We start from the raw sequence: 22,982 nt of genomic DNA on the forward strand, positions 1-22,982 counted from the left end.
TAGAGAAAACGAGGAATGATTAAAATAGCTCGGATTTGTTCTAGGAAGCATAAATGATTTTATCTACCCCATGCCTTCATGTTATGGTCTCTTTGAAATGCCATCATCATTTGACATTTCGCATATAGATCCAGAAAATAAAGAAAAGTAACTTATTAGAAATAACCAAAGTGATTGGACTTCTGTGTACAATGTCGACTTATACAGTACAATAGATGTAAAATAAACTGCTTACTATACTATGCACAAAAGGCATCTTGTAATAATTTATGTATGTTGTAATATATACATGTTTCTAATTTATATCTAAACACTCAATTTTGGTGATCGATTAAAAAAATAGGGCTTTTATTTGCATTAGTTTATTTTTTATTTCGTGAAACTTTGGCGCGAAGAGTTTAAGCAGATTTAGGATGGTGCCGTTTTGTACGTTCGAGTTTCCAGTATATAAATGAATCCAGTATTCCAGTTATTCAACCAACAAATGTGTAGGAAATGTCACAAAGCCTAATTCAGACATTTTGTATATCATGGTATCCTTTTTTTTTAAAAAAAAAAAATTTCCAATATGTGTTTTTTCATTAAAATGTCCTTTTTTTTTAATATCTTGAGGAGAAAAGAGGTAGTGTGAGATTTCCGGTGCTGGACCCACTTGGGAAGACTAAGCGAGCTACCCTGTGCATGCCTTTTCATACTCCTGTATTATTCATCTTGGTGTAACAGTTCCATATTCATGAATAAAAGAAAACAAAAAGCACTGACCTGGTGTCTAACTCATTGTACACCGGGCTTTAATCAGGTTTTTTCATGTTTCCTGTTGGAAAGCCTACATGAAATATTAATTATATGAAATGATGCTATATTGTGTCATCAGTTCTTTGCTCTGGAGGACTGCTGGAATACATTTTATACGAAAGGATTGTGTTTCGGGTACGGTCGTTCATCAGAGCGGCAAGATTAAACTTGTACATCATACTGCTATTTCCACTATATTCTTTGCTTTGAGAAAGAATAATTCATTGGAATCTATAAAGAATTTATTGAAGGAGAACATTTATATTAGGCTCAGACATTTAAAACTGGAAGAAAAAAATAAAAAAATAAATAATAATAAAAAAAACTGTTTGCCAGACCTTCATTAGTTGATTTATATATTATCCAGAATGATGTGTGTGTGTGTGTGTGTGTGAGTATTTAGAAAAGGTTGCATATGATGAATATACCTGCATCTATTCACTGAGGACTTTGTAATGTGGATCGAATATACAGTACAATAAACTAACAGTCGCAAACCTTTTGTTTTAATTATAATCCACTTTTAATATTAAAATATTAAATAAGTCACAAATCTAAGATAATTTAGTCAGATTGTAGGTAAAGACAAGCATTTTTAAATGGAACCGTGATAAATAAATAAAAAAGATTAAAAAAAAGACCAAATCTAAGATAATTTAGTCAGATTGTAGGTAAAGACAAGCATTTTTAAATGAAACCGTGATAAATAAATAAAAAAGATAAAAAAAAAGACCAAAAAATATATTAAAAATGACAACTAAAATGAGCATGATGTTTATTTTTAATACATATTAAACTCAAAACTACAATTGAGTGCTTTACCATTTCAGAATTTGCCTTCAAATATATATGATTGTCTATGATGAAAAAATACATAGCCTTTATTCTAGGGAAATAAACATATGTGCATTAGTGATAGTATATAAACACCAGTTAATTACTACTTTAAGTCTTAGTTCTACTAAGTGCAGAGCTCTACACAGGACCCTAAACGTCTTATAAATACTACTCTTTATCTAAACACAAGTGTGTACTAAATTTCCCTCAGGTTTATGCCATGACTGCAGTAACAGTCTCTCAGAGGCTAGAACATGGCAGTTCACACTCAGCCATAGTAAACAAGAAAACGTGATTAAAGCGGTAGGCGGAAGGACATTTTCCTTGGCCTTCTGATTGGATGTTTGTGGCGTGAATGAAACGTGTCGTCAGCCGTCTTCTTCAATCCGATTGGCTTGCGAGCCTGTCTATCATCCGTGGCCACGCCCTCCGGTAATGCAGCACGGGAGAAAGAGAATGGAACAAAATGAAGGACTTCGCGGCAACCGAAGCTCTTCAGTGAAGAAATAGATTGCGAGGCTCCTGACAGTTTATATACGGGTATGTGTGTTATGGTCTTCCTGTGCGTGTTGAAGCCATGTTGGACGGCTGTGGGGTAATTCGCTGTGATTTCTCTGTAATTGAGTGTAGGGCGGTGATGGTGCTGCAGCAGCAGCAGTGTGAAGCGCAGCGCGTTAGTACAGTAGCAGGCCAGGAGCGGTGAACGTCAGGAAGTCTGATCTCTCTCTCTCTCTCTCTCTCAGCAGCAGTCAGCTTCCACAGTGTCACCTTGTGTCGGTGCCGCAAATAACCATGTCCTGAAGAAAACCCGATCCGATTCTCGGTGTATACGCGATTGAGTCGATATTATCGTACGATCGATGCCGTGTTTGTTTAACCCCAACGCCTGTGTCCAGCTCTCCGTGTGCGGACTCATCAGCGTGTCCAAATAGCGAGGTAAACTGACCACTTATTTATAGGCTTAACTAGGTTATAAGCTGGCCAGTCGAGCGCTATGTATTGCAGTTTGTGTTAAAGAAAAAGAAAACCCAAACAAACACCTTGCCGTATGCTTAATTCAGGCTAACTAGTTAGCTTAGCGCGTGGCATAATGCGTTACCAACGTGTTAGCAAGCGGGACTGCAAAGTCGTGTTTATTTATTTAAAAAAAAAAAAAAGATTAATTTCTGACCTCAGGCAGTTATGCAGTATTATGTTAATATGTATGTGCGCCAGCTTTGAATAAATAGCTAACCAGAGACACAGCTATCCCCGTCTTATTTACCAGCACATGCTCTACTAGGTGTGTGTGTGCGTGTGTGTGAGAGAGAGATTGAGGGAAAGGCTGTTAGCGCGCTATTTTATAAGACGTAAATAAAGACCAAATATCGTACACTTTCCATAAGGTTACATATGAAGCATTATAACTTTGTTTCCTGTCATTAGACGTCTGGTGTTTGGACTAAAATCGAGCCGCTAAGCGCTGACAGGATGTAATGCTAGCAGGGCACTATAGCGTTACACTAGTTCTCTACGTGGCCAGGCTTTACATCCAGCTACACAACGCCTGAAATATAATCTTTGTTTGCGAGTTTTTTTCCCGCAAACTTGCTGTTCCGAGTCATCTCGTGGTGTGTTATGTAATGTTAATACCTATCATGTTTATCGCTATCGGTTTTCTCCTCACCTTTTGGCACGAGGCCTCGTTTAGTTAGCACGTGCTCTTTAAAGAGCAGCTCCGGTCACTATGGTGAAAATGTAACCAACGTGAAATTTTCAAGTTTTATTACTTATTATTATTTTTTGTTGTTGAATTCAGAATGTAAACAAAGTGCATGCTTAACAATAAGAGTATTTTATAAAATAGTAATAAGTGAGTGGAGGGACATTGACGTCAGCTGGACGTGGTGCACGTGCTTATTTCGTTACAACGCTGGTGGAGTCCACCCTTGTGGTTGTCCGTGTGACATGACCACGCTGGTCAACTCCAGATTAGTGAAATAATACAGAAAATCAGGTGTTGCTGGATATGGAGAGAGACTACATGTCAGATCGCAAAGCCATCACACATCGAGGGGGGGAAAAATGGGAAATGCAATACACACACATGTTGCTTTTTTAATGATAATAGCCACGTTTTCTGTCCACTTCTTGACTGTTCTGTTATCAACAAAGTGCAATTTGGCCTTTTACATATGAAATGATGTGTGCAATGTTGTTCCCATACTTATAGCGCCATAAAATTGTGCACCTTTTGCGCCCCACATGTCCCCAATTCTTTGTGAAATGGACGGAGTATTGGGAAATGTCATTTCTATTGTCCAGCTCATTGTCATTTTATTTAAAAAAAAAAAAAAAAAAACCCAAAACGATTGAGATTGTACGAAAGACGACATCAGGACGGAGCAGTTGCTCATCTGATGGAGCTCCAATTAACTGCCCTTATGCATCGAAGCCTAAACTTTAATTGAAAATATATTGTTTTGAAGCTTTCATCAAATATATCGATAAGCATTTTCTAACATGGAGGGGGGGGGGAGTACTTGGATGGAAACATAGCTCATGACATAACCTTCTTTTGTGGCTTGGTCGCTTTAGTTTTTCATGAAGCATCAAGAGATTGGTTTATAACACGTTTTATTAAATGCTGCTTTTTGTGTCAGGAGTGAATGTTCCCCACCATTAAAAGCAATTAACACCACTGCGTTATATTAAACTGTGAGGAACGATTCAGTGAGGCAGTCAAAATTCACCAGGGGATTGCCTTTTTTTTTCTTTCTTTCCTTCTTTTCACTTTTGTGTCAGACGTGAATGTTGTGTCCGCATTGCATCGTCACGTGTTGCAGCGGCACTACACTGAAAAGCAACTACAGTCGCAGCTGACTTGAGGGTGTGGTTTTAATCGGAGAAAGACAGCTTAAAATATACCAACTGCTATTTTTTCTTTTATTTTCTCTTGTTAACCATGAAGTTTTGTAGAATTCCTACAAAACCATTAAAAATGAAAAGACTCAGGAATTGAAAAAGAAAAGGAATCAAAAGACTCAGGTCAAAAACTCAGGTGTGTAAAAAAACGGTTTTAACGTCCAGGTTCGATTCCAAAATCTACATTGATGCTAGATACAATATTTCTGTGCTATTTATAGAATCTACAACTGGTTTAGTTTCCGTACACGATCTAAAGTTTTACCACAGCAGCCATTGTGTACGAGTACGACTCAAAATCGGCGATAATCGACCATCAGAATTGTTTGAAATGATGTGTTTGGCTGGCTTCATGTTTTTCAGAGGAAGTGCATCATAGCCTTCACCATACTGGTTAACGGGATTTTGTGAAGACGGAAATCAGATGGAAACTTGGAGCTCACAGCCAGCACTAGGAGTTAGCAGATGTTAGATTTCTTTCTTCAGGTCCAGGATGAACGTTTGTTTATGAAAGTCCTGTTGTTTTTTTTGGCTTAACATTGTGCTATGATTGAGCAGGCTTGCTGACGTGCTCTGGTTCTCTTATCTTGTGTATGAGCATGGGATGCTAGTAAAGTATAATTGCAGCTGAGGTTTATGTGCAGTAGTTTACGGATGTGGAGAATGCTGCGTGGATACAGCGTGCGAGGAACCACAGTCCTTAACATAATGATTTTTATAGATATGTGACAACATGCAGCGAATTCTAAACTAGAGCTTTGACAAATGACGTTGAGATCACGTTGAGATACACACGTCTCTCGGTCGATTTATACGTCTGGGCGCAGAGAAAGGCATCATGGGTAAGCATGCTCTTGACGGAAACTTTTACACCTCTCAACAACCCGTGTTAATGTGATGCTGTGTTGGGAATCGGACTGCATGTTGAATGTCTTGCCCCTGGCTAGAGCTGCGTGAAGATTTCTATATTTATGGACAGAGCTGCAATAAATGATTAATAGTTTAAAAAAATAATGGCGCTCGAGCTGTATTGCTCTTTTGACTTTCATGCTTGTGTGTAGAGCAGGATCTTGTACAGGTGTGGAAGATATTAACCGTATGCATTTTTCCAGTACATATCATTCAACAATTGCAGTTACAGTTAATGCAGATGTATTGGCACATAGATGGACCGAAGCAGCATTCAGTCCCTCCAGGATTTCAGTGGATTTCTTCATAACGCAGCCTTTTTTTTTTTTTTAGATATATATACCTTAATTGGTGAAAATGTAGGCACAGGATTCTTCTTGTAATCTTCTACCAATGATGAAGATACAGATGTTATGACTGTCTATGACGGCTCTACTCATGTTCATAACAAGTGAATCAAAGTGGGATTGGGCCGAATGTGCGTTGTGATGATGCATGCATTTCTGTCATTGTGAAAATATCGTGAAATCCCGAAGGGACTGAGCATTATGCAACAAAAGAAAAAGTCCCACTGGAGAACCGGTAGTGCTGCACTGGTTTAAGAGTATTATCTGTAATTATTAAAAACATCATTGAGTGTGTTGTGGCCATGGTGCTGTAGAATTTCACCTGGTCAAAATGATGTGAGCCTGTGGGAGGGAGATTATTTGTATTCATTGGTTGGATGGTTTTGAGCTGATAGTCAGTCTGAAGTTGGCCAAAAATAAGACCGGAGTTAATAGCTGATAAAAATAAACAACGTAAATCTAATATTTTATGTGTTGGTGTTCAACATTAAAGTGCCCAAATGGATGACGACATGATGTCTCGTGATGTTTTTCACACAGAACCACTGGCAAACTCTGTAAACTAAATCAGTGTGTCCATCCATCCATCCATTTTTTTTTTTTTCAGTTTGTCCCAGGCAGGAAACCTGAAGCCTATCCAAGGGGCATAAGTTGGGGGACACCCTGGATGGGGTGACAACAAACACACACACACCAAACAATTTTGAGATACAAATCTGCCTACAATGCATGTCTATGGACTTGGGGAGGAAACCAGTATACAGGGAGAACATGCAGAGGTGGGAGTCAAACCCCTAACTCCCGATGTGCGGGGCAAATGCTTCCAACTATTGCTCAAAACATCGTAAACGTTGGAAATACAAGCAAGCGTTTTGCATGACTAAGAACTGGTCAGGTGAGCCACACAAAATACAGCCATTCACATACAGTGAGTTTGAAACTGATCCAAACCACGCTGCTTTTAAGACATACTTTTTTTTTTTTTTTTTATAGTTTGCTCTGGGAAATAAAAATACAGTCAAATAATATACCACCTTCAGTAAAGTGAAAAATTATTGAGATGGAATATTCTGGGCCTTTCAGCCACTTCTAGCAGGAGAGCTGATGTAAAAGACATCCTCATGAAGAGCCAAGCACACTATTATTATCTATTAAACTGAAAAAGGCTGGAACTGGTCCCACAGAGAGGAGGGAAGCTTTCTTAAACGAGGTGAATGTCTGAATACAAGCTTTGCCTTGTCGTAGGTTTCTTTAATAACTTTTTAAATAAACTTTTCCTTTAAGAGTGTTGTTGTTTTTCCTCTAGGTTCGAGGAATGCTGGTTGAACCTCAGCTGCTGAACACTGCTCTGTAGGTGCCATTAGGGTCATGCCTTAGAGGTAGAGGTCGTGATTCGGGTTAGAAATAAACTCTGCGACTAAAATCCGAAGGGAAAAAAAAAGAATAAGGATGGAATTATTGCGAAATATTGAAGAAGCCTGAAAGTTACAATACTTCCATCTGTTGTTTTTCTACACGTCAGTCGGACAAATTCCACCCGATATGAACAAATAAATCCTTAACACTCTGTTTAGAGTTTCTTGCTTTAATGAACACAAGAAAAGAGGATTGATTTCTCCAGAAGCAGGCAGCTCGCAGGCCAGGAGCAGTCAGACTGAACGTGAACAGACTCGTTGGTGAAAAAGCCAATTAACCTGAACGAGGAAAGATGCAGTACTGCATAGAAAAAAAAGTTCGCTCCAGGCAGCTATTCATTTCTCTTCATTCAAATGATACATTAGAGAAATTCATAAGCCTCCAAAACATGAGCTGAAAAGCGTGTTACTCTTTTGTTAGGGGGAGGAACAGCATCATAAGGCACATTTCCATCACATTTAGCAGTTATTTTTTTCCCTCTAGAGCAAGACAGTAACAAGACACGGCTCTTATGCCTGAACTAACATTACAGTCCCTCCAGAAATTTGCAGATTTTTTATTTTTGTATGTCCAAAAAGTTTTCATTTAAGAGGTTTTTGTGCAAATTCTTAAAAGAAAGAAAACTACTTAAACTGGCTAAAATTACACATACACTTCTGCCTGGGACAACGCATGTAATCAGACTCTATGATCTCTGTACTCATGTTAGATATTTCATCTTTGACGACCTTCACATGCACACGAGATGTCCGGCGCTGTGTTTATCCAATCATATGAGAATACAGCTCATGAGTTTCAGTTATTGTTCATATGAAACCTATGAAATAAGTGACTCTCAGTGACTCTGACTGTGGTTGATGGTGCCAGATTTGATCACCGGGTTTTCTCACGAAAGAGTTTAGACAGAATGGTGTGAAAAACTAAAAACATCCAGTCAGCGGCAGTCCAGTGGGCGGAGACTCCTCGTTGATGATAGAGGTCCGAGATGAACAGTCAGACTGGTCAGAGCTGACAGGACGTCTGCGGTAACTCGAATATCCGCTGTATACAACCACAGTGAGTAGAAAAACATTTAAACTTCGCAACATGTCAAACCTTGAGGCGGATGGATTACAACAGCAAATGATCACATCTGCTTCCACTCCGGTTGACCAAAAACAGGAAACTGTGGTTGCACTGGACACCAGTGCTGGGCATTTTAAGAGTGGGGGGAGGGGGGAGGCCAGGATCCGACAACATGGATACTAAAGCATGTGTATTTTTCATTGTCTGGACAAATATTGACTCTCTCTGGAGTCCCTGCGTTCACATTTAAACTCTGATCCCATCAGCCGAATCCGAATGCTCTCAGTGATGAAACCGTTAGAGACTTCACAGAGCAGGTTGCTTGGTAGAACTTGCCGGTGGCCCTGTGCGCCCATAACGTGCATCTGGAAGAGAGTGTGAAGGTTATTCTGTCCTTGTGTGCTTTGATGCATGTGCGGCCTGCCGGTGTGCGTCAGCAGCACAGCTGATGATGAGTAAGCCTGTGTTTTCTAGCACACTGCAGATCACCCCTCTGTCCCCACAAGACATTTAACTCGAGCATGTTTGGATGGTTCGAGGGGAGAAGCTAATATAAAATGCATTCGAATGCCTTTCTGCAGAGTGACCGTACTTATTGACATCAAGCACCTTTAATACATTAAGGTCTTGTCTCTTCGGTGGCAGGACTGGTGAGAAAAAATGGAATTTTGTATTTCTGGTAATTAGTGATCTAAAATCTAAGGAAAATGGTTGCATTGAAGGAAAATACACACACATACGGTCCAAATGGCATCACGTTTCATAGCTAGCTATGCTTTTTAAAGCAACATTGCAACTGGCTGATGCAAATTCCACAAACAAGTATACATTCATGAGTTCATTCTCTAGCTTTCTAACAAATTAGGGATAAATGACATTGGCCTGCTTTATATAAAATGTGCTTTCCTTTTCCCCCCTTCCCGTCCCGTCCCTTCCCTACTTCTTTTCCCGTCCCTTCCCTACTTCTTCTTTTCCCTTCCCTTCCCTTTTCGTCCCTTCTTCTTCCCTTCCCTTCCAATTCAATTCAATTTATTTGTATAGTGCTTTTAACAACGGACCTTGTCTCAAAGCGGCTTTACAGCTTTCCCTACTTCTTCCCTTCCCTCCCTCCTTACTTCCCTTCCCTCTTTCTTCCCTTCCAATTCAATTTATTTCTGTAGCGCTTTTAACAATGGACCTTGTCTCAAAGTGGCTTTACAGCTTTCCCTTCTTCCTTCCCATCTTCCTTAACGTCTTCCTTTCCTTCCATTTCTTTCCTCCCATTTCTTTCCTCCCTCCTTACTTCCCTTCCCTACCCTGTCCTTTTTTTTCCCCCCTTCCTCCTTCCCTTCCTTTCCTTCCCTTCCAATAAACACACATTATAAAATATGTAAACACAGCAATTCAACTGTAATAAAATCTTAAATATTCATCATTTCCATGATTGCTGGAGTTGTGGATTAAAACGCTGAAGGCAGATGAGTAAAAATGCTTTTGAATTGAATTTGGTTTCAAATTTATTGGGGTTTTCAACCCCAACCCACCCCCCAAAATATATCCATGTTGTATTTAGTTTATTCTTCCTACAGTGAAATAGGAAACTATGTTGTGGCTCATTTTTCCGCAGTAAATTTTGGTGCATGGTTCTGAACCCACTGCTCCCTAGTGGACACATTTGTCCCTCATAGTGTTGTAAGACTTCACCCTGTCCACGATGCTCTGTCGTACTCGCACCAACATGCCAGGGAAAGTATAAATCAGATTTTTTCAACTCCTGCAAGCAATAAAAGCTTAAACTCCATCAGTCCTAAATCATTGTTTTTTGGTAATACATTATTAGACTCTTTCTGGGCAGTTCGTAATTACGAGGTGGGAAGTTGTAATTACGATATCGGGCGATTCGGTCTGTGTGAGATGGAGGTGTACCTTCTCTTAATTAACTACTTAGAAAATACAGCAAGGTTTGTAACTCTCAGAATGCACATCAGGTTGTCTTGCTTTTAATCAATTTCTGAATCCAGTGTAAACTTTATGGTTCCGTATTATACTGTAATTGTACGTTGCTGTTGTATGAGCACGAATCCAGCGTCTGAGATGAGTAATTGTCCGGTTACCGCAAATTTCCGTCACCTCCAGACGTTGCATCCATTGATTCCACCATGTTTTCTGACACACACCGCTAACTTGGAAACTTTCCCCACTCTTAATTATGACTCTTCATGCAACATGTAAATACGTGACTTGAACACACCATATTTCTTCCATGTAACTGCACTTCCTGTCTGTCACCATGTATCCAGGCTGTTTTTGTACCTGAAGATGGGGCGTGATTGTCTGATGATTGTGCATTGACGTATCACGTGAGATATACATACAGAAATCCCGCCACTTCCGACCCGACAGTCCTGACACAGTGCTTACTGTGCGTTACTGTAAGTGGCATGTCAGAGTGACTCACGGCAGATCAGGAGCAAGTGTTGCTTCTGCTTCACGTGTGTGTGCTATGTTCTGGTTTGTTGTGTCAGTGAGCTTGGCCATTAAAGAAACAGCCTGCTAGCTTTAAGCCACTCCACTTACATCAGCCTTTTTAAGGCATGTCTAAAGAAAGACAATGTAGAAGTCCCATATCGTCCCTATAAAATAGACTTAATGGTCTTATTTCTCACTGATTAAACAAACTAATGGTATTAGACTTTAGGTGTGACTCAAATCACATACTTATTCACCAAGTCTCCACCATCTTGTAGTGTAAATAGTGTAATCTCGGTGAACATTTCCACAAAATGAAGTGCACTTGAAGCATCTGCACTTATTCAACCAAAATAAAGAAATGTTGAATGTGTATATAGAGGAAGAGGGACCGATAATGTTTTTTAAGATGGCCGATTAGACTCTGGCGGATAAGACATTTTAACATTTCACTGTATTTTGCATCATTTACTATCGGTTGGGAAACAGCTTAAAGTTCCAGTCAGTGTTCCAGTTAAGATGATGCTAACCTTCTAAATTAATCCGCATAGTATGCAGTACATCATCTGGGATGTAGATTGATTATCCTGTATGTTACTAATAGAATCAGAATCTAGTGATTTAACTGTCAGCATCTGATCTTTCAGTGATGCACAATGCCCATAGTGGACAAGCTGAAGGAGGCCCTGAAGCCGGGCCGAAAGGACTCTACCGATGAGGGAGACCTTAATAAGCTGCTCTCCTCCTCGGCTAAGAAGGTGCTGCTGCAGAAGATCGAGTTCGAGCCGGCCACCAAAGGCTTCAGCTACCAGCTGGAGACGCTCAAGACCAAGTATGTGATCCTGAACCCCAAGACCGAGGGTGTGGTGCAGAGAGCGGCCGAGCCCACACCAATCAAGAGGCAAGGTGAGGTCATCACCATCAGTGTTTGTGCTCAGGTTTTAGTATATGCATATGATGGGTTGGAATAATAGAAGGTATTATACAAATATAATAGAGAGATAAATATTCATATTATATTCTCTCCATTAAAATACATATACTGAGCGAGAGAAAGATAAACAGATGGAGATAAGTGCATAGAGAGAGAGAAGTACACACACTTGTACCTAAGAAAGAGAGAGAAATGCAAACACTTTAGACCTTGGTCCAAAACCAAATCTATTTATGCTAAATGTGAAATACAAAATCAGGTTTAACTGAAAAATAAACAACAATAAAGACATGAAGCTATTACTGACATTTTGAATGGAATCAATATGGAATCATATTGGAATCATATAATCATATGGAAGCATTAACACATTTGTATGCTTCTCCCTACTAAAGAGGCTTAAATCACACTGCTCAATCATAAAACATGTCTTTACCTAATGTGTGTTTGCGCAGGCTCTGAAGGCCTCAGTGGAGGTCAGGGTGACGGCATCCCGGCACCTCAGAAGCTGCTCTTTCCAGGGAACAAACTCTCCATGAAGTGGGAGCGAGTGTACCGGGTGGGAGCGGGCCTCCACAACCTGGGCAACACGTGCTTCCTGAACTCCACCGTGCAGTGTCTCACATACACGCCACCGCTCGCCAACTACCTGCTGTCCAAGGAGCACAGCCGCTCCTGTAAGTACAGAAGTCACACAGACGGAGATTTGCGCAAACACCAGATTTACACCAAGTGACAGCTCTCAATTTTATTGCTTCAGTTGTACAGGTTAAATGCATAAGTATTCAGAGTAGCCAAAATGTTATTCAGTTGTACACTGACGAGGCATAACATTATGACCACCGGTCTAATATTGGTGTTGGTCCCCCTTTTGCTGCCAAAACAGCCCTGACCCGTCATGCACTGTGTACTCTGACCTGTCTATCAGAACCAGCATTAATTTCTTCAGCAATTTGAGCAACAGTAGCTTGTCTGTTGGATCGGGCCAGCCTTCACTCCCCATGTGCATCGATGAGCCTTGGCCGCCCATGACCCTGTCACCGGTTCACCACTGTTCCTTCCTTGGACCACTTTTAATAGATACTGACCACTGCAGACCAGGAACACCCCACAAGCGCTGCAGTTTTGGAGATGCTCTGATCCAGTCGTCTAGCCATCACAATTTGGCCCTTGTCAAACTCGCTTAAATCCTTATGCTTGCCCATTTTTCCTGCTTCTAACACCAACTTTGAGGACAAAATGTTCACTTGCTGCCTAATATTTCCCACCCACTAACAGGTGCCATGATGAGGAGATAATCAGTGTTATTCACTTCACTTGCCAGTGTTCATAATGTTATGCCTGTTATGCCTGATAAGCTGTATAACAGTTCTGAAATAACTGGGGGGGGGGATGTGTCTTAATCATAATGTTGTTTACACTGTTGAAAATCCACACCCCACTGTTATCAAAGTCATTATCGTTATTTATAATATAATTATAATAATAATACAGTTGTTCAAGTCATCAACTTGTTCGACTGGTCACTCGAACCATATAGAATTAAATCCGATTTCTTCCTTTCCTCTTTCTTCACTAGGTCACCAGACAGGTTTCTGTATGATCTGCATCATGCAGAACCATATCATCCAAGCCTTCGCCAACACCGGCAACGCCATCAAGCCCGTGTCGTTTATCCGTGACTTGAAAAGTAAGATTATAGCCTGTGCTGTGGCAGGTGCATGCTCTGTAAGCTGATGCTACTGTTGGATTGCAGAAAAAAGCCTGATTCATCTCACTGACTCAGCCGTATAAAGAAGCGTGTGTGTGTATGTGCGCATGCTCACACACAGACTCTGAACGGTTCTCACTGACTGTAGCCTGTTATTAAAGCTTTAGTCATAAGCCTGATCTCCTTTCGGGGACATTGCGAGTCAGTGAGGTGGTTGGGTTTGTTTTTTGTCTAGCTTTCTCTCTCTCTTTTTTTTTCCTTTCCATGGCTCTTGTGATTATGCAAGAATCATTCCAAAAGCTGTGCTAATGTACCATGAGAGCATACATTATTTGAAATTTTGTTATTAGTGTTTTGTAAATACTCGATGTGCTTTCACTGCAGAAATTGCTCGCCACTTCCGGTTCGGCAGCCAGGAGGACGCCCATGAGTTTTTGCGCTACACCATCGATGCCATGCAGAAAGCCTGCCTTAACGGTTACCCAAAGTAAGACCCACACCAAAAGTGTCCTGTCACGTAGTACTGCTCTTTGGTGCTTTCTCTCTCTTCTTTGAACACACATGGAAACCTGCTGTTCTTCTGATTGTCAGGTTGGACAGGCAGACGCAGGCCACCACACTGGTTCACCAGATCTTTGGGGGTTACCTGAGGTCAAGAGGTAAAGCATGACTCCTACAGAGATGTGGTTCGCACTGATGTGAGAATATAGGGATGCTGGCACATGTGATAAAGTGGCATAAGAAGCCTTAAAAGATGGGGGAAAAACAGTCATAAATAGTTTATATGACTAAGAATAAACTAGGATAAGATTATTTCAATAAAATGTGGAAATGCTGTAATAAACGGTATTTAAAAAAAAATTAAGTTATATAAGTTAAAGCAAATGAAATAAATGTATTTGAATTCTGATGGACTGAAAGCAGTAATTACAGTAATTATAGGGGAAAGGCAGTCTTTAATCCTTCCTGCTGACTTGTAAGTAGAATGGCGACACACTCGGTGTTGTGATGAAATCCTCCTGCCCGGAAGGGGATCTCCCCCACCCGAAGCGGAAAAGTCCTGTTTTTACCAGTAAAGTGGACTCTGATTAGTATCTGCATGCTGGAAGACAGGAAGAGTCATGTAAACAATCGACCGTGAAGCAGCCTGAGTGACTCATGTGTTGGCTTGTAAAGCTTCTAGATCCATTTCAGACAGTCCTTTCAAATGATTACGCTTATCAGAAACAGAACCGGGTGCAGGAAGACATCAACAGAGGCACGTAGTGATTTACGGCGTTTATTTATTTTTCTTTCTTGGAACAAAACTTACATTGATATGAACAGATGTTGCAATTACATATACATATTTATTTTACATATACCTACAACCCTTAGCTGAACAGGTTAGCTGGGTCATATTTTTTTTTTTTTGGAGCACTTGGTACAGTGATACAGCAGTCAGCTCAAACGTGGCTAACATTTATCTGGCAGAAAAGACGATCTTAAGACTGATCTTATGATCCAATAGACAACCAAAAGCAAGAGAGTGGTCTCTCTGGTCAGGGAGGAAAAAAAAACCAAATGAACTGAAATAAATAGCTAATGTTAGCACTTATTTCTCCAGATTGTGGAAAGTTTAGCCTCTTTCATCTGGTAAAATGCTTTACCCCTCTACCACCTCCCCTTTCTGTCAGCTAGAATTGTTTTCTTAGGACAATTGGAAGATGTACACGTACACTGGTCAATTTATAACTGCTGACAGGTGAGGTAAATGACATTGATTATCCGTTACAGCAGCACCTGTCAAGGGGTGAGATAAATTAGGCAGCCAAGTGAACAGAGTTGATTTGTTGGAAGAAAGAAAACTAGGCCTAGTGTAAGGATCTGAGAGACTTTGACAAGTTGTAATAGCTAGAAGACAGCAGGTCTTGTGGGGTGTTCGTGGAATGCAGTAGTTAGTACCGTCCAAAAGGTGACTGGCCATAGACGCCCAAGACACACTGATGTGCAGAAGCACTACTGTAGCACAAACTGCTGAAAAAGTTAATGCTGGATGTAATGGAAAGGAAGGTGTGTTGTATGGGTAACATCTCGGTTCCAGATATCACAGTACACCTTCAGAGGGCTTGTGGTGTCCATGCCTCAATGAGTCAGAGCTGTAGACAATGTTAGTCAGGTGGTTTTAATGTTATGGCTGATCCGTCTGTGTGGTTAATAAGTGGATGATTTTTTTTTGTTTATATTAATATAGGCATATATTTTTTTTAGTTTATAAAGATGAAATAAATCAAATTGTTAAACAGAATGTCTGTGTACGCATGAGTGTGTTCCTCGTGAAAGACATTTAAAGACTTAATATATACAGTCTCAAGAGCAAGTGGAATTTAGGCAACCGTTTGTATTATTTGAAGATGAAATGTTTTGAAAGTGAAGAATCTCTCTCTCTCTCTCTCTCTCTCTCTAGTGAAATGTTCTATTTGTAAAAGTGTGTCAGATACATACGATCCCTACCTGGACATAGCTGTTGAGATTCGGGTGAGTTTTCTCTAGATTTAATGTTTTTTATTGTAAAACATATTGCATTGAAGTTGAAGAAGCACCTCCTAAATTCTCTCTCTCTCCTGTTGGTGTGTGTGGTTTCACTGTCAGCAAGCAGCCAATATTGTTCGTGCTCTGGAGTTGTTTGTCAAGCCGGATGTCTTGAGCGGCGAGAACGCCTACATGTGTGCCAAGTTAGTTGTCTTGTCTTTTTCCCCTTTTAAATATGTCCATTGTACTCATGGAGCGTTTACTTAATTTCCCTAATTTTGCCTGGTAATTTTCCAGGTGTAAGAAGAAAGTCCCGGCAACAAAACGATTCACGGTTCATCGGACGTCGAACGTGCTCACGCTCTCCCTCAAACGCTTCGCCAACTTCAGTGGAGGAAAGATAACCAAGGTAAGCAGAATCGCAATAAAAACCTCTCTGCATTCAAATTAGTTTCTTTCTTTCTTTCTTTCTTTCTTTATTTATTTATTTTCCCCAAACTGGTCATTTCCTCCATCAGGACGTTGGCTACCCAGAGTTCCTGAACATTCGTCCATACATGTCTCAAAACTCAGGAGACCCGGTGATGTATGGCCTTTATGCAGTCCTGGTGCACTCTGGGTACAGCTGTCATGCTGGTCATTACTACTGTTATGTAAAGGTGAGTGTTCTATGGATTTGGAAACATATAAGCTGTTGAATGCTTTTTATTTTTGTTCCTCAGAGCTCCTGAAATCACATTTTATAAGCTTTAAAATAATCACTGGAATCATTACACGATGAGTTCTTTTCATAACCAGTCACTTTTCTGTCACCATTTGACTTTGTGTGTCATGTTCCCACATTTCACCAACTGTGCTAAGTGCAAAGCTGACAATTGATGCCTCATCATTTTGGTTGGAATTTGCTAAAAACCCACATCTGTGCAGTGTTTTTTCTAATTTTTCTCCCATCATCGTTAGGCCAGCAATGGGCAGTGGTACCAGATGAACGATTCGATGGTACATTCCAGTAACATCAAGGTCGTGCTCAATCAGCAGGCTTACGTCCTCTTTTACCTGAGGTAGAACAACACCCATCTCTCTGGTACCTGTTCACTTAAGAGAGATTTGTTTTTGTTTGTTTTTTGAGGCTAACTATTGAGTCCCTGTGCTGTAGGATTCCTGAAAAGAAGAACACGGACAGTTCAGGTGTAAAGCAGAACTTGGTGCATTCTGGAAGGAGTAACATGACCCCCGAGCAGCTGAAGAAAATACCACTAAACGGGCCTTTGTCCTCTCCGCAGATCACCAAGGTCATCATCATTAGGACCAGTAGAATATTTCAGTATGCAGTATGTTAAAAATATACTGGGTTCTGTAACGGTCAGTAAGTTTAACAACACCGGAGAATATTCAGGATGGAGGAGTTTGTGCTTTCTGGTTTCTTGGTAAAATGACAAAGCCACTTTTTTTATTTTCATTAACTTCATGATGGAGAAAAACAATAAAAACTGGTGAGATAACTATCTGTTATATCATCACAGGAGCTTGTTTGTTGAACATTACTGTAAATGTAATTGCAAATTAGATATGTAATTATTAACGGCTCTTTAAATGACTGTAATAGTAGAGGAAATGCAGCCTTTAGTTCTTCATGCTGACTCGCACTATAGAATGGTGAAACACACAGTGTTGTAAGATAAGTCCTGTTTTTACTGTTTAAACAGTAACTCTGACTGATATCTACATGCTGGAAGACAGGAAGACGTGTAAATATTCTGCCATAAACTGGTCTGAGGAAAAGTCGACTCGTATGTTGACTTGTGTAAACCTTCATTTGCATCAAAGTTCATGTTTATCAGATCATGTGTTTTGGCTAGTTCGAACTTGGAATGATTCCAAGCAGATGTGGCAATACAAATTTATTTTATAGATTCCTCTAAACCTTACCTGAACAGTTAGGTTTGTCCTGATTTTTGAGTGCTTGGTACAGCGATACAGGAGCTAAAGCAGTGAATGTGAATAAATTTCATCTTGAGAGAAAGGTTGAGGGAAGTGAAAGACGCATATATATATATATATTAGGTAATGGTTGCATTTCCTTTGTGCCGACTTTGTGTGACCTGTAAATTTGTGTAATTCAATATTGTTTTTTGAGTATGTAGCTTATTCAAATATTTTTTTTGTTTAGAAACTCCATTTGAATCGTGTAAATGGTAGTATGCTTGCAGCAATCTGAAAACTGGTCTTCCAGTTAACAGCAGCAGCTGATCCCTGGTGTGACTGTAACATGATTTGGTTCTTCCGTCCTCTCTCTCTGCAGAAGGTGGACACCGCTCAGCTGAGGAAGATCCAGTCTGTGGACGGAGGGCTGGGCGTGCCGTTGGCGCGTAACGGCTCGGGCATCCAATCGCCCAAACTGGCTAACGGAACCCCGAGGGTGGCGGGTGGCCCAACGCTCATCGAGGAGCCCATCAAGAAGCTAAAGAAGCCTCCTGCTCAGCCACAGAGCCGCAACAACATTCCTGCCTCCTCCAACGGCGTCGCCAAGTCCGAGCAGGACAAGGGGAGCAGCGGCGAGGGGCGGAGCCTGGCCGTGTCTACCTCACTCAAGTCCCTTGCATCAGAGTCCTCGTCAGCGGACACCTCGTCTGAGTCCAAGGTATTTTCACCTTGAGTGCGTTAGAATAAGACCTGGCTGTCGTTGGGATGCGTTCTGCTGAGCTTGAGTTTCTGGTGCTGCATCTTTGGGCTTCCAGGCACATAAACATTAGTTGTCAAGATGTCGGTATTTATAACCAGAGTCCAGGACAAGCACATTGTGTTTCTGGGCTATTTTTAAATTGTAGCTGCCATGTGGGCAAGTAACTTAAATAAGGTGCTGATGTAATGGTCACCGCTTTATTTTCCTTCACTTTTTATTCTTTCTGTTCCTTGTTTCGCAAAGCTAAATCTTTCATTGGATTTGTTTAAACAAACATAACACACTCCAATTGGTTCATACAGCTCTCTTAAGCAAGAAGCACCTCAACGCTGTGATGAGCAGCTGGAGTCTGACCGCTGCCACATGCTGCACTACTAGCATGAACCAATTCAATTCAATTTTATTTGTATAGCGCTTTTAACAAAGAGCATTGTCTCAAAGGAGCTTTACATAAGAAACAACATAAGAAAACAGACAAACAGTCCTAGATGTTATCCCAAGTGAGCAAGCCTTAGGTGACTGAGGCGACTGTGGTATGGAAAAACTCCCTTAGATTGTATGAGGAAGAAACCTAGAGAGAAACCAGACTCAAAAGGGAACCCATCCTCATTTGGGTGACAGCAGAGTGTGTGATTATATTGTGCATTTATGTGTAGTCAATTGTGTGATGCCGATACAGCATATGTAGAATATTATGTAAATTAATAAGGAGGTTGTTGTCGTCCACAGCGTTGCTTTGAATACCCCAATCCTCACAAAGCAGAACCCGGCTGGTGCTGCTCCATCTCCGGATGCCACTGGAGCTGGCACAGTCTCCGTATGCCTCGAGATGGGTAGAAGAAGGGAAACAATAGAACAGAATTAGCGTAGCTGCTGTTCATAATATTAGCAGGCTATTCCAAAGTTTAGGAGCTAAATACAAAAACGCTCTACCCCCTTTTGTCGACTTTGAGATTCTGGGAACTACCAGAAGTCCGGAGTTTTGTGATCTTAAAGAGAGTGGTGGATTGTAACGTGTTAGAAAACTGGTTAGATACCTGGGAGCTAAACTATTTAGAGTCTTGAACATAAGTAGAGTTAATTTATAGTCAATTCTAAGTTTAACAGGTAGCCAGTGCAGGGATGATAATATTGGGGTTATATGATCATATTTTCTTGACCTAGTAAGAACACTGGCGGCTGCATTCTGGACTAACTGTAGCTTGTTTATTGAAGATGCAGGACAACCACCTAGTAATGCATTACAATAGTCCAGTCTGGAGGTCATGAACGCATGAACTAGCTTTTCTGCATCAGATACAGATAAAATGTTCCTAAGCTTGGCAATATTTCTAAGATGGAAGAAGGCTGTTTTTGTAATATTGGAAATATGATTTTCAAAGGACTAGTTGCTGTCTAATATTACGCCCAGGTCTTTCACTGTTGAGCTAGAGCTCAACAATGCGAGAGCTTCTGTGTACTGGTTTTTGGACCAATAAGTAATATCTCTGTCTTATCAGAATTTGGTAATAGAAAATTATCGGTCATCCAATCTTTAATATCTTTAACACACTCAGTTAGTCTAGACAAATTAGATATTTCATCTGGTTTTGATGAAATATATAACTGGGTATCATCGGCATAACAATGAAAAATAATCCCATGCCTTGTAATGATGTTACCCAATGGAAGCATGTATACCGAGAAAAGCAGAGGTCCTAAAACTGATCCTTGTGGGACCCTGTATTTCACTGGCACTACATTGGGCAGTTCTCCATTTAAATCTGGAGGTGGTATCGATCAGACAGGTAGGATCTAAACCATTTTAATGCATACCTATGTGATTTTGTAAGTGATCTACGACAATGTTATGATCTACAGTGTCGAATGCAGCACTAAGATCAAGCAGGACTTAAAATCGAGATGCAGCCTTGGTCCGAAGCTAAAAGCAAGTCATTTGTGATTTTAACTAGTGCAGTTTCTGTACTATGATGGGGCCTAAAACCTGACTGAAATTCTTCAAGGATATTGTTTTCCTCTAGGAAGGAGCATACTTGAGCTGATACTACTTTTTCTAGTATTTTTGATAAAAACGGCAGGTTTTGAAATCGGTCTGTAATTTGATATTTCTTCAGGGTCTAGTTTTGGTTTCTTAAGAAGAGGCTTAATAACTGCTAACTTGAGAGATTTTGGGACATGACTTAGATATAACGAGGAGTTAATAATATCGAGAAGAGGCTCTCCAGCTGCGTGTATCACTTCTTTCATACGTTGGAATTGGATCTAACAAACACGTTGATTTAGCCGTGGTGATAAGTTTAAATAGCTCTTCTTGCCCTATGCTGGTAAAGCATTGTAGCTTTAAGTGTGGAGCTTTAGGCTTGTCTAGATCACGGGATGCTGTCAAAGGTTGAACATCCAATATTTTGTTCCTAATACTATCAGTTTTTTCAGTGAAGAAATTCATAAAGTCCTCACTACTATATTGTGCCGAAATACTCTCTCCAGAAATCATACTGTCTCCAGAAATGCAACCAAGCACCATGAACTGAACCGATCTGGCCATCAGTAGAACCTCTATTTACTCAGTGTATTAATTGGCTTGCATGGAAGTTAGACAATCAGGAATATGAATACAGGACACAGTACAGTGCTAGAATAACATGTAGCCCCCTCACATTTGCTCTTATCAAGTGTGAAGATGCTAGACAGACTCCAAAACCAGCATTAGAAGAGCATTGATAATGCCACCATGTGCTCCTTTTGTTTTTGTTTTTTTGGGAGGTGCAAACACAATATTCTTAACCATCAGAGGGGAAAAAAGATGGTATATAGATGAAAGAAGCAAGTCATCTCCTCCCAGGTTTTCTAAGACTCTGTTAATCCACATAACTGTGTGACTGTTTTCCTATTCAGTCACAATTTCCAAAGCTAAATTTCATTTAAAATTGAAATGAAAATGCATTTATTTAATGTTCATTTATCTTAAAAATAAATAAATAAATGGAAATTCTATAGAATATACTGTTTCTGTTGATTTTAAGGAGATTTTTTTTTTTACATTATACTATCATTAGGGCATGTTGCTATGGCAACTGCTAATCATAACTGCCTACATTTTCCAATTTTATTTCTTTAATTATTATTCATTTTTAATAAGCTCATTCCCCTCTGACCCTCACTCAGGATTCGATTGGCACCAGGAGTGCTCCCGCGGGAGACGTGGCTACACCTGCCAAGAGCATCGTAAACAGAACGGCCTCTCCGGCTAAAAGCACCGAGCGGCTTGCTGCTGAGGATCAGAAGTCGGCCAAGCTGAAACCTCCCGCCCTCAACAACATCGCATCCGAACAAACCAGCACCATGTCGCCCCCTCCTGCCAAGAGACTGGCACTGTCTGCCAAGAAGGTGAGTGTCACTCTCACTGCCGCTTCTCTCCCATAGCCAGAAGTTTAGAACAGGTGTGGGATTGATGCGGTCTTACATTACCAAGTTGCAAGATGAACAGCATTTTAATCAAAAATTAGTCCGACTAGAGCTGCCTTCAACTGCACCTCAGATTATCCTGTTTTCTGATATCGTTCCAAAATGGAATGACTTGCTAATTATCTAGTTAACAACTAACATGCTCCTCAATGGCATGCAAGTGTTTCTTTCTCAGTTTTCTTTTTTTGTTTGTATTTCTTTAGTAGGCACTTTGATCCTTTTTCCACTGTATTTAACCCACAATGGCATTCAAGTACCTGCTGAGAGCGGCAACAGTTCCCTAACAATCGAGCCAGATATATTTTGGTATCTTGTTTTATTTTTTAAAAAAAAAGGCATAATCAAAATAATAATACAACTAGCATTTAAAAGGTGTTTACCATCGCTTAATAGTTTGTCTTGTTAAAAGTTATTCCCTTTAAAAGCAAGTTTAAGCATTTAGAAAAAATTATGAAGTTCCAAAATTCTACTATAGACACCATGCTTTCCTTTGCCCCTTAGTTCCAGTGAAAGGAACTCTTAATGCTTCAGCATACCAAGACATTTTGGACAATTTCATGCTCCCAACTTTGTGGGACAGTTTGGGGATGACCCCTTCCTGTTCCAACATGACTGCACACCAGTGCACAAAGCAAGGTCCATAAAGACATGGATGATGTTTGGTGTGGAGGAACTTGACTGGCCTGCACAGAGTCCTGACCTCAACCTTATAGAACACCTTTGGGATGAATTAGAGCGGAGACTGTGAGCCAGACCCTTCTTATCCAACATCAGTGCCTGACCTCACAAATGTGCTTTTAAAGGAATAGTCAAAAATTCCCATAAACACACTCCTATACCTTGTGAAACCCTTCCCAGAAGAGTTGAAGCTGTTATAGCTGCAAAGGGTGGGCCAACTCCATATTACATTCATGTGCATGTAAAGGCAGACTTCCCAAAATAATAAATACAAATTAA

The 22,982-nt window shown here is 40.4% G+C and overlaps 1 protein-coding gene across 9 annotated transcripts in view; it reads left to right on the forward strand.

Moving 5' to 3' along the window:
* Positions 1-2,034: 2,034 nt before the first annotated feature.
* The window catches only part of usp36 (ubiquitin specific peptidase 36), a 29,405-nt gene continuing 8,457 nt past the window's right edge, over positions 2,035-22,982 (forward strand). Inside the window, exons 1-17 of one of the 9 annotated variants that reach the window (XM_058409145.1) lie at positions 2,053-2,172; positions 6,400-6,687; positions 6,786-7,002; positions 7,099-7,142; positions 11,369-11,627; positions 12,111-12,332; positions 13,235-13,345; positions 13,751-13,853; positions 13,958-14,025; positions 15,813-15,883; positions 15,998-16,080; positions 16,175-16,286; positions 16,396-16,536; positions 16,838-16,938; positions 17,034-17,169; positions 18,180-18,518; positions 21,726-21,947. In XM_058409145.1, the coding sequence (XP_058265128.1) occupies positions 11,378-11,627; positions 12,111-12,332; positions 13,235-13,345; positions 13,751-13,853; positions 13,958-14,025; positions 15,813-15,883; positions 15,998-16,080; positions 16,175-16,286; positions 16,396-16,536; positions 16,838-16,938; positions 17,034-17,169; positions 18,180-18,518; positions 21,726-21,947 (1,959 nt within the window). In that variant the 5' untranslated portion in view covers positions 2,053-2,172; positions 6,400-6,687; positions 6,786-7,002; positions 7,099-7,142; positions 11,369-11,377. Of the gene's footprint in view, positions 2,173-2,383; positions 2,569-6,399; positions 6,688-6,785; positions 7,003-7,098; positions 7,143-7,174; positions 10,685-11,368; positions 11,628-12,110; positions 12,333-13,234; positions 13,346-13,750; positions 13,854-13,957; positions 14,026-15,812; positions 15,884-15,997; positions 16,081-16,174; positions 16,287-16,395; positions 16,537-16,837; positions 16,939-17,033; positions 17,170-18,179; positions 18,519-21,725; positions 21,948-22,982 lie in introns of those variants that run through there. The other 8 variants (XM_058409190.1, XM_058409196.1, XM_058409181.1 and 5 more) reach the window with 8 other exon arrangements.

Source organism: Hemibagrus wyckioides, linkage group LG02, assembly GCF_019097595.1.
Source record: "Hemibagrus wyckioides isolate EC202008001 linkage group LG02, SWU_Hwy_1.0, whole genome shotgun sequence".
Lineage (NCBI taxonomy): Eukaryota > Metazoa > Chordata > Actinopteri > Siluriformes > Bagridae > Hemibagrus > Hemibagrus wyckioides.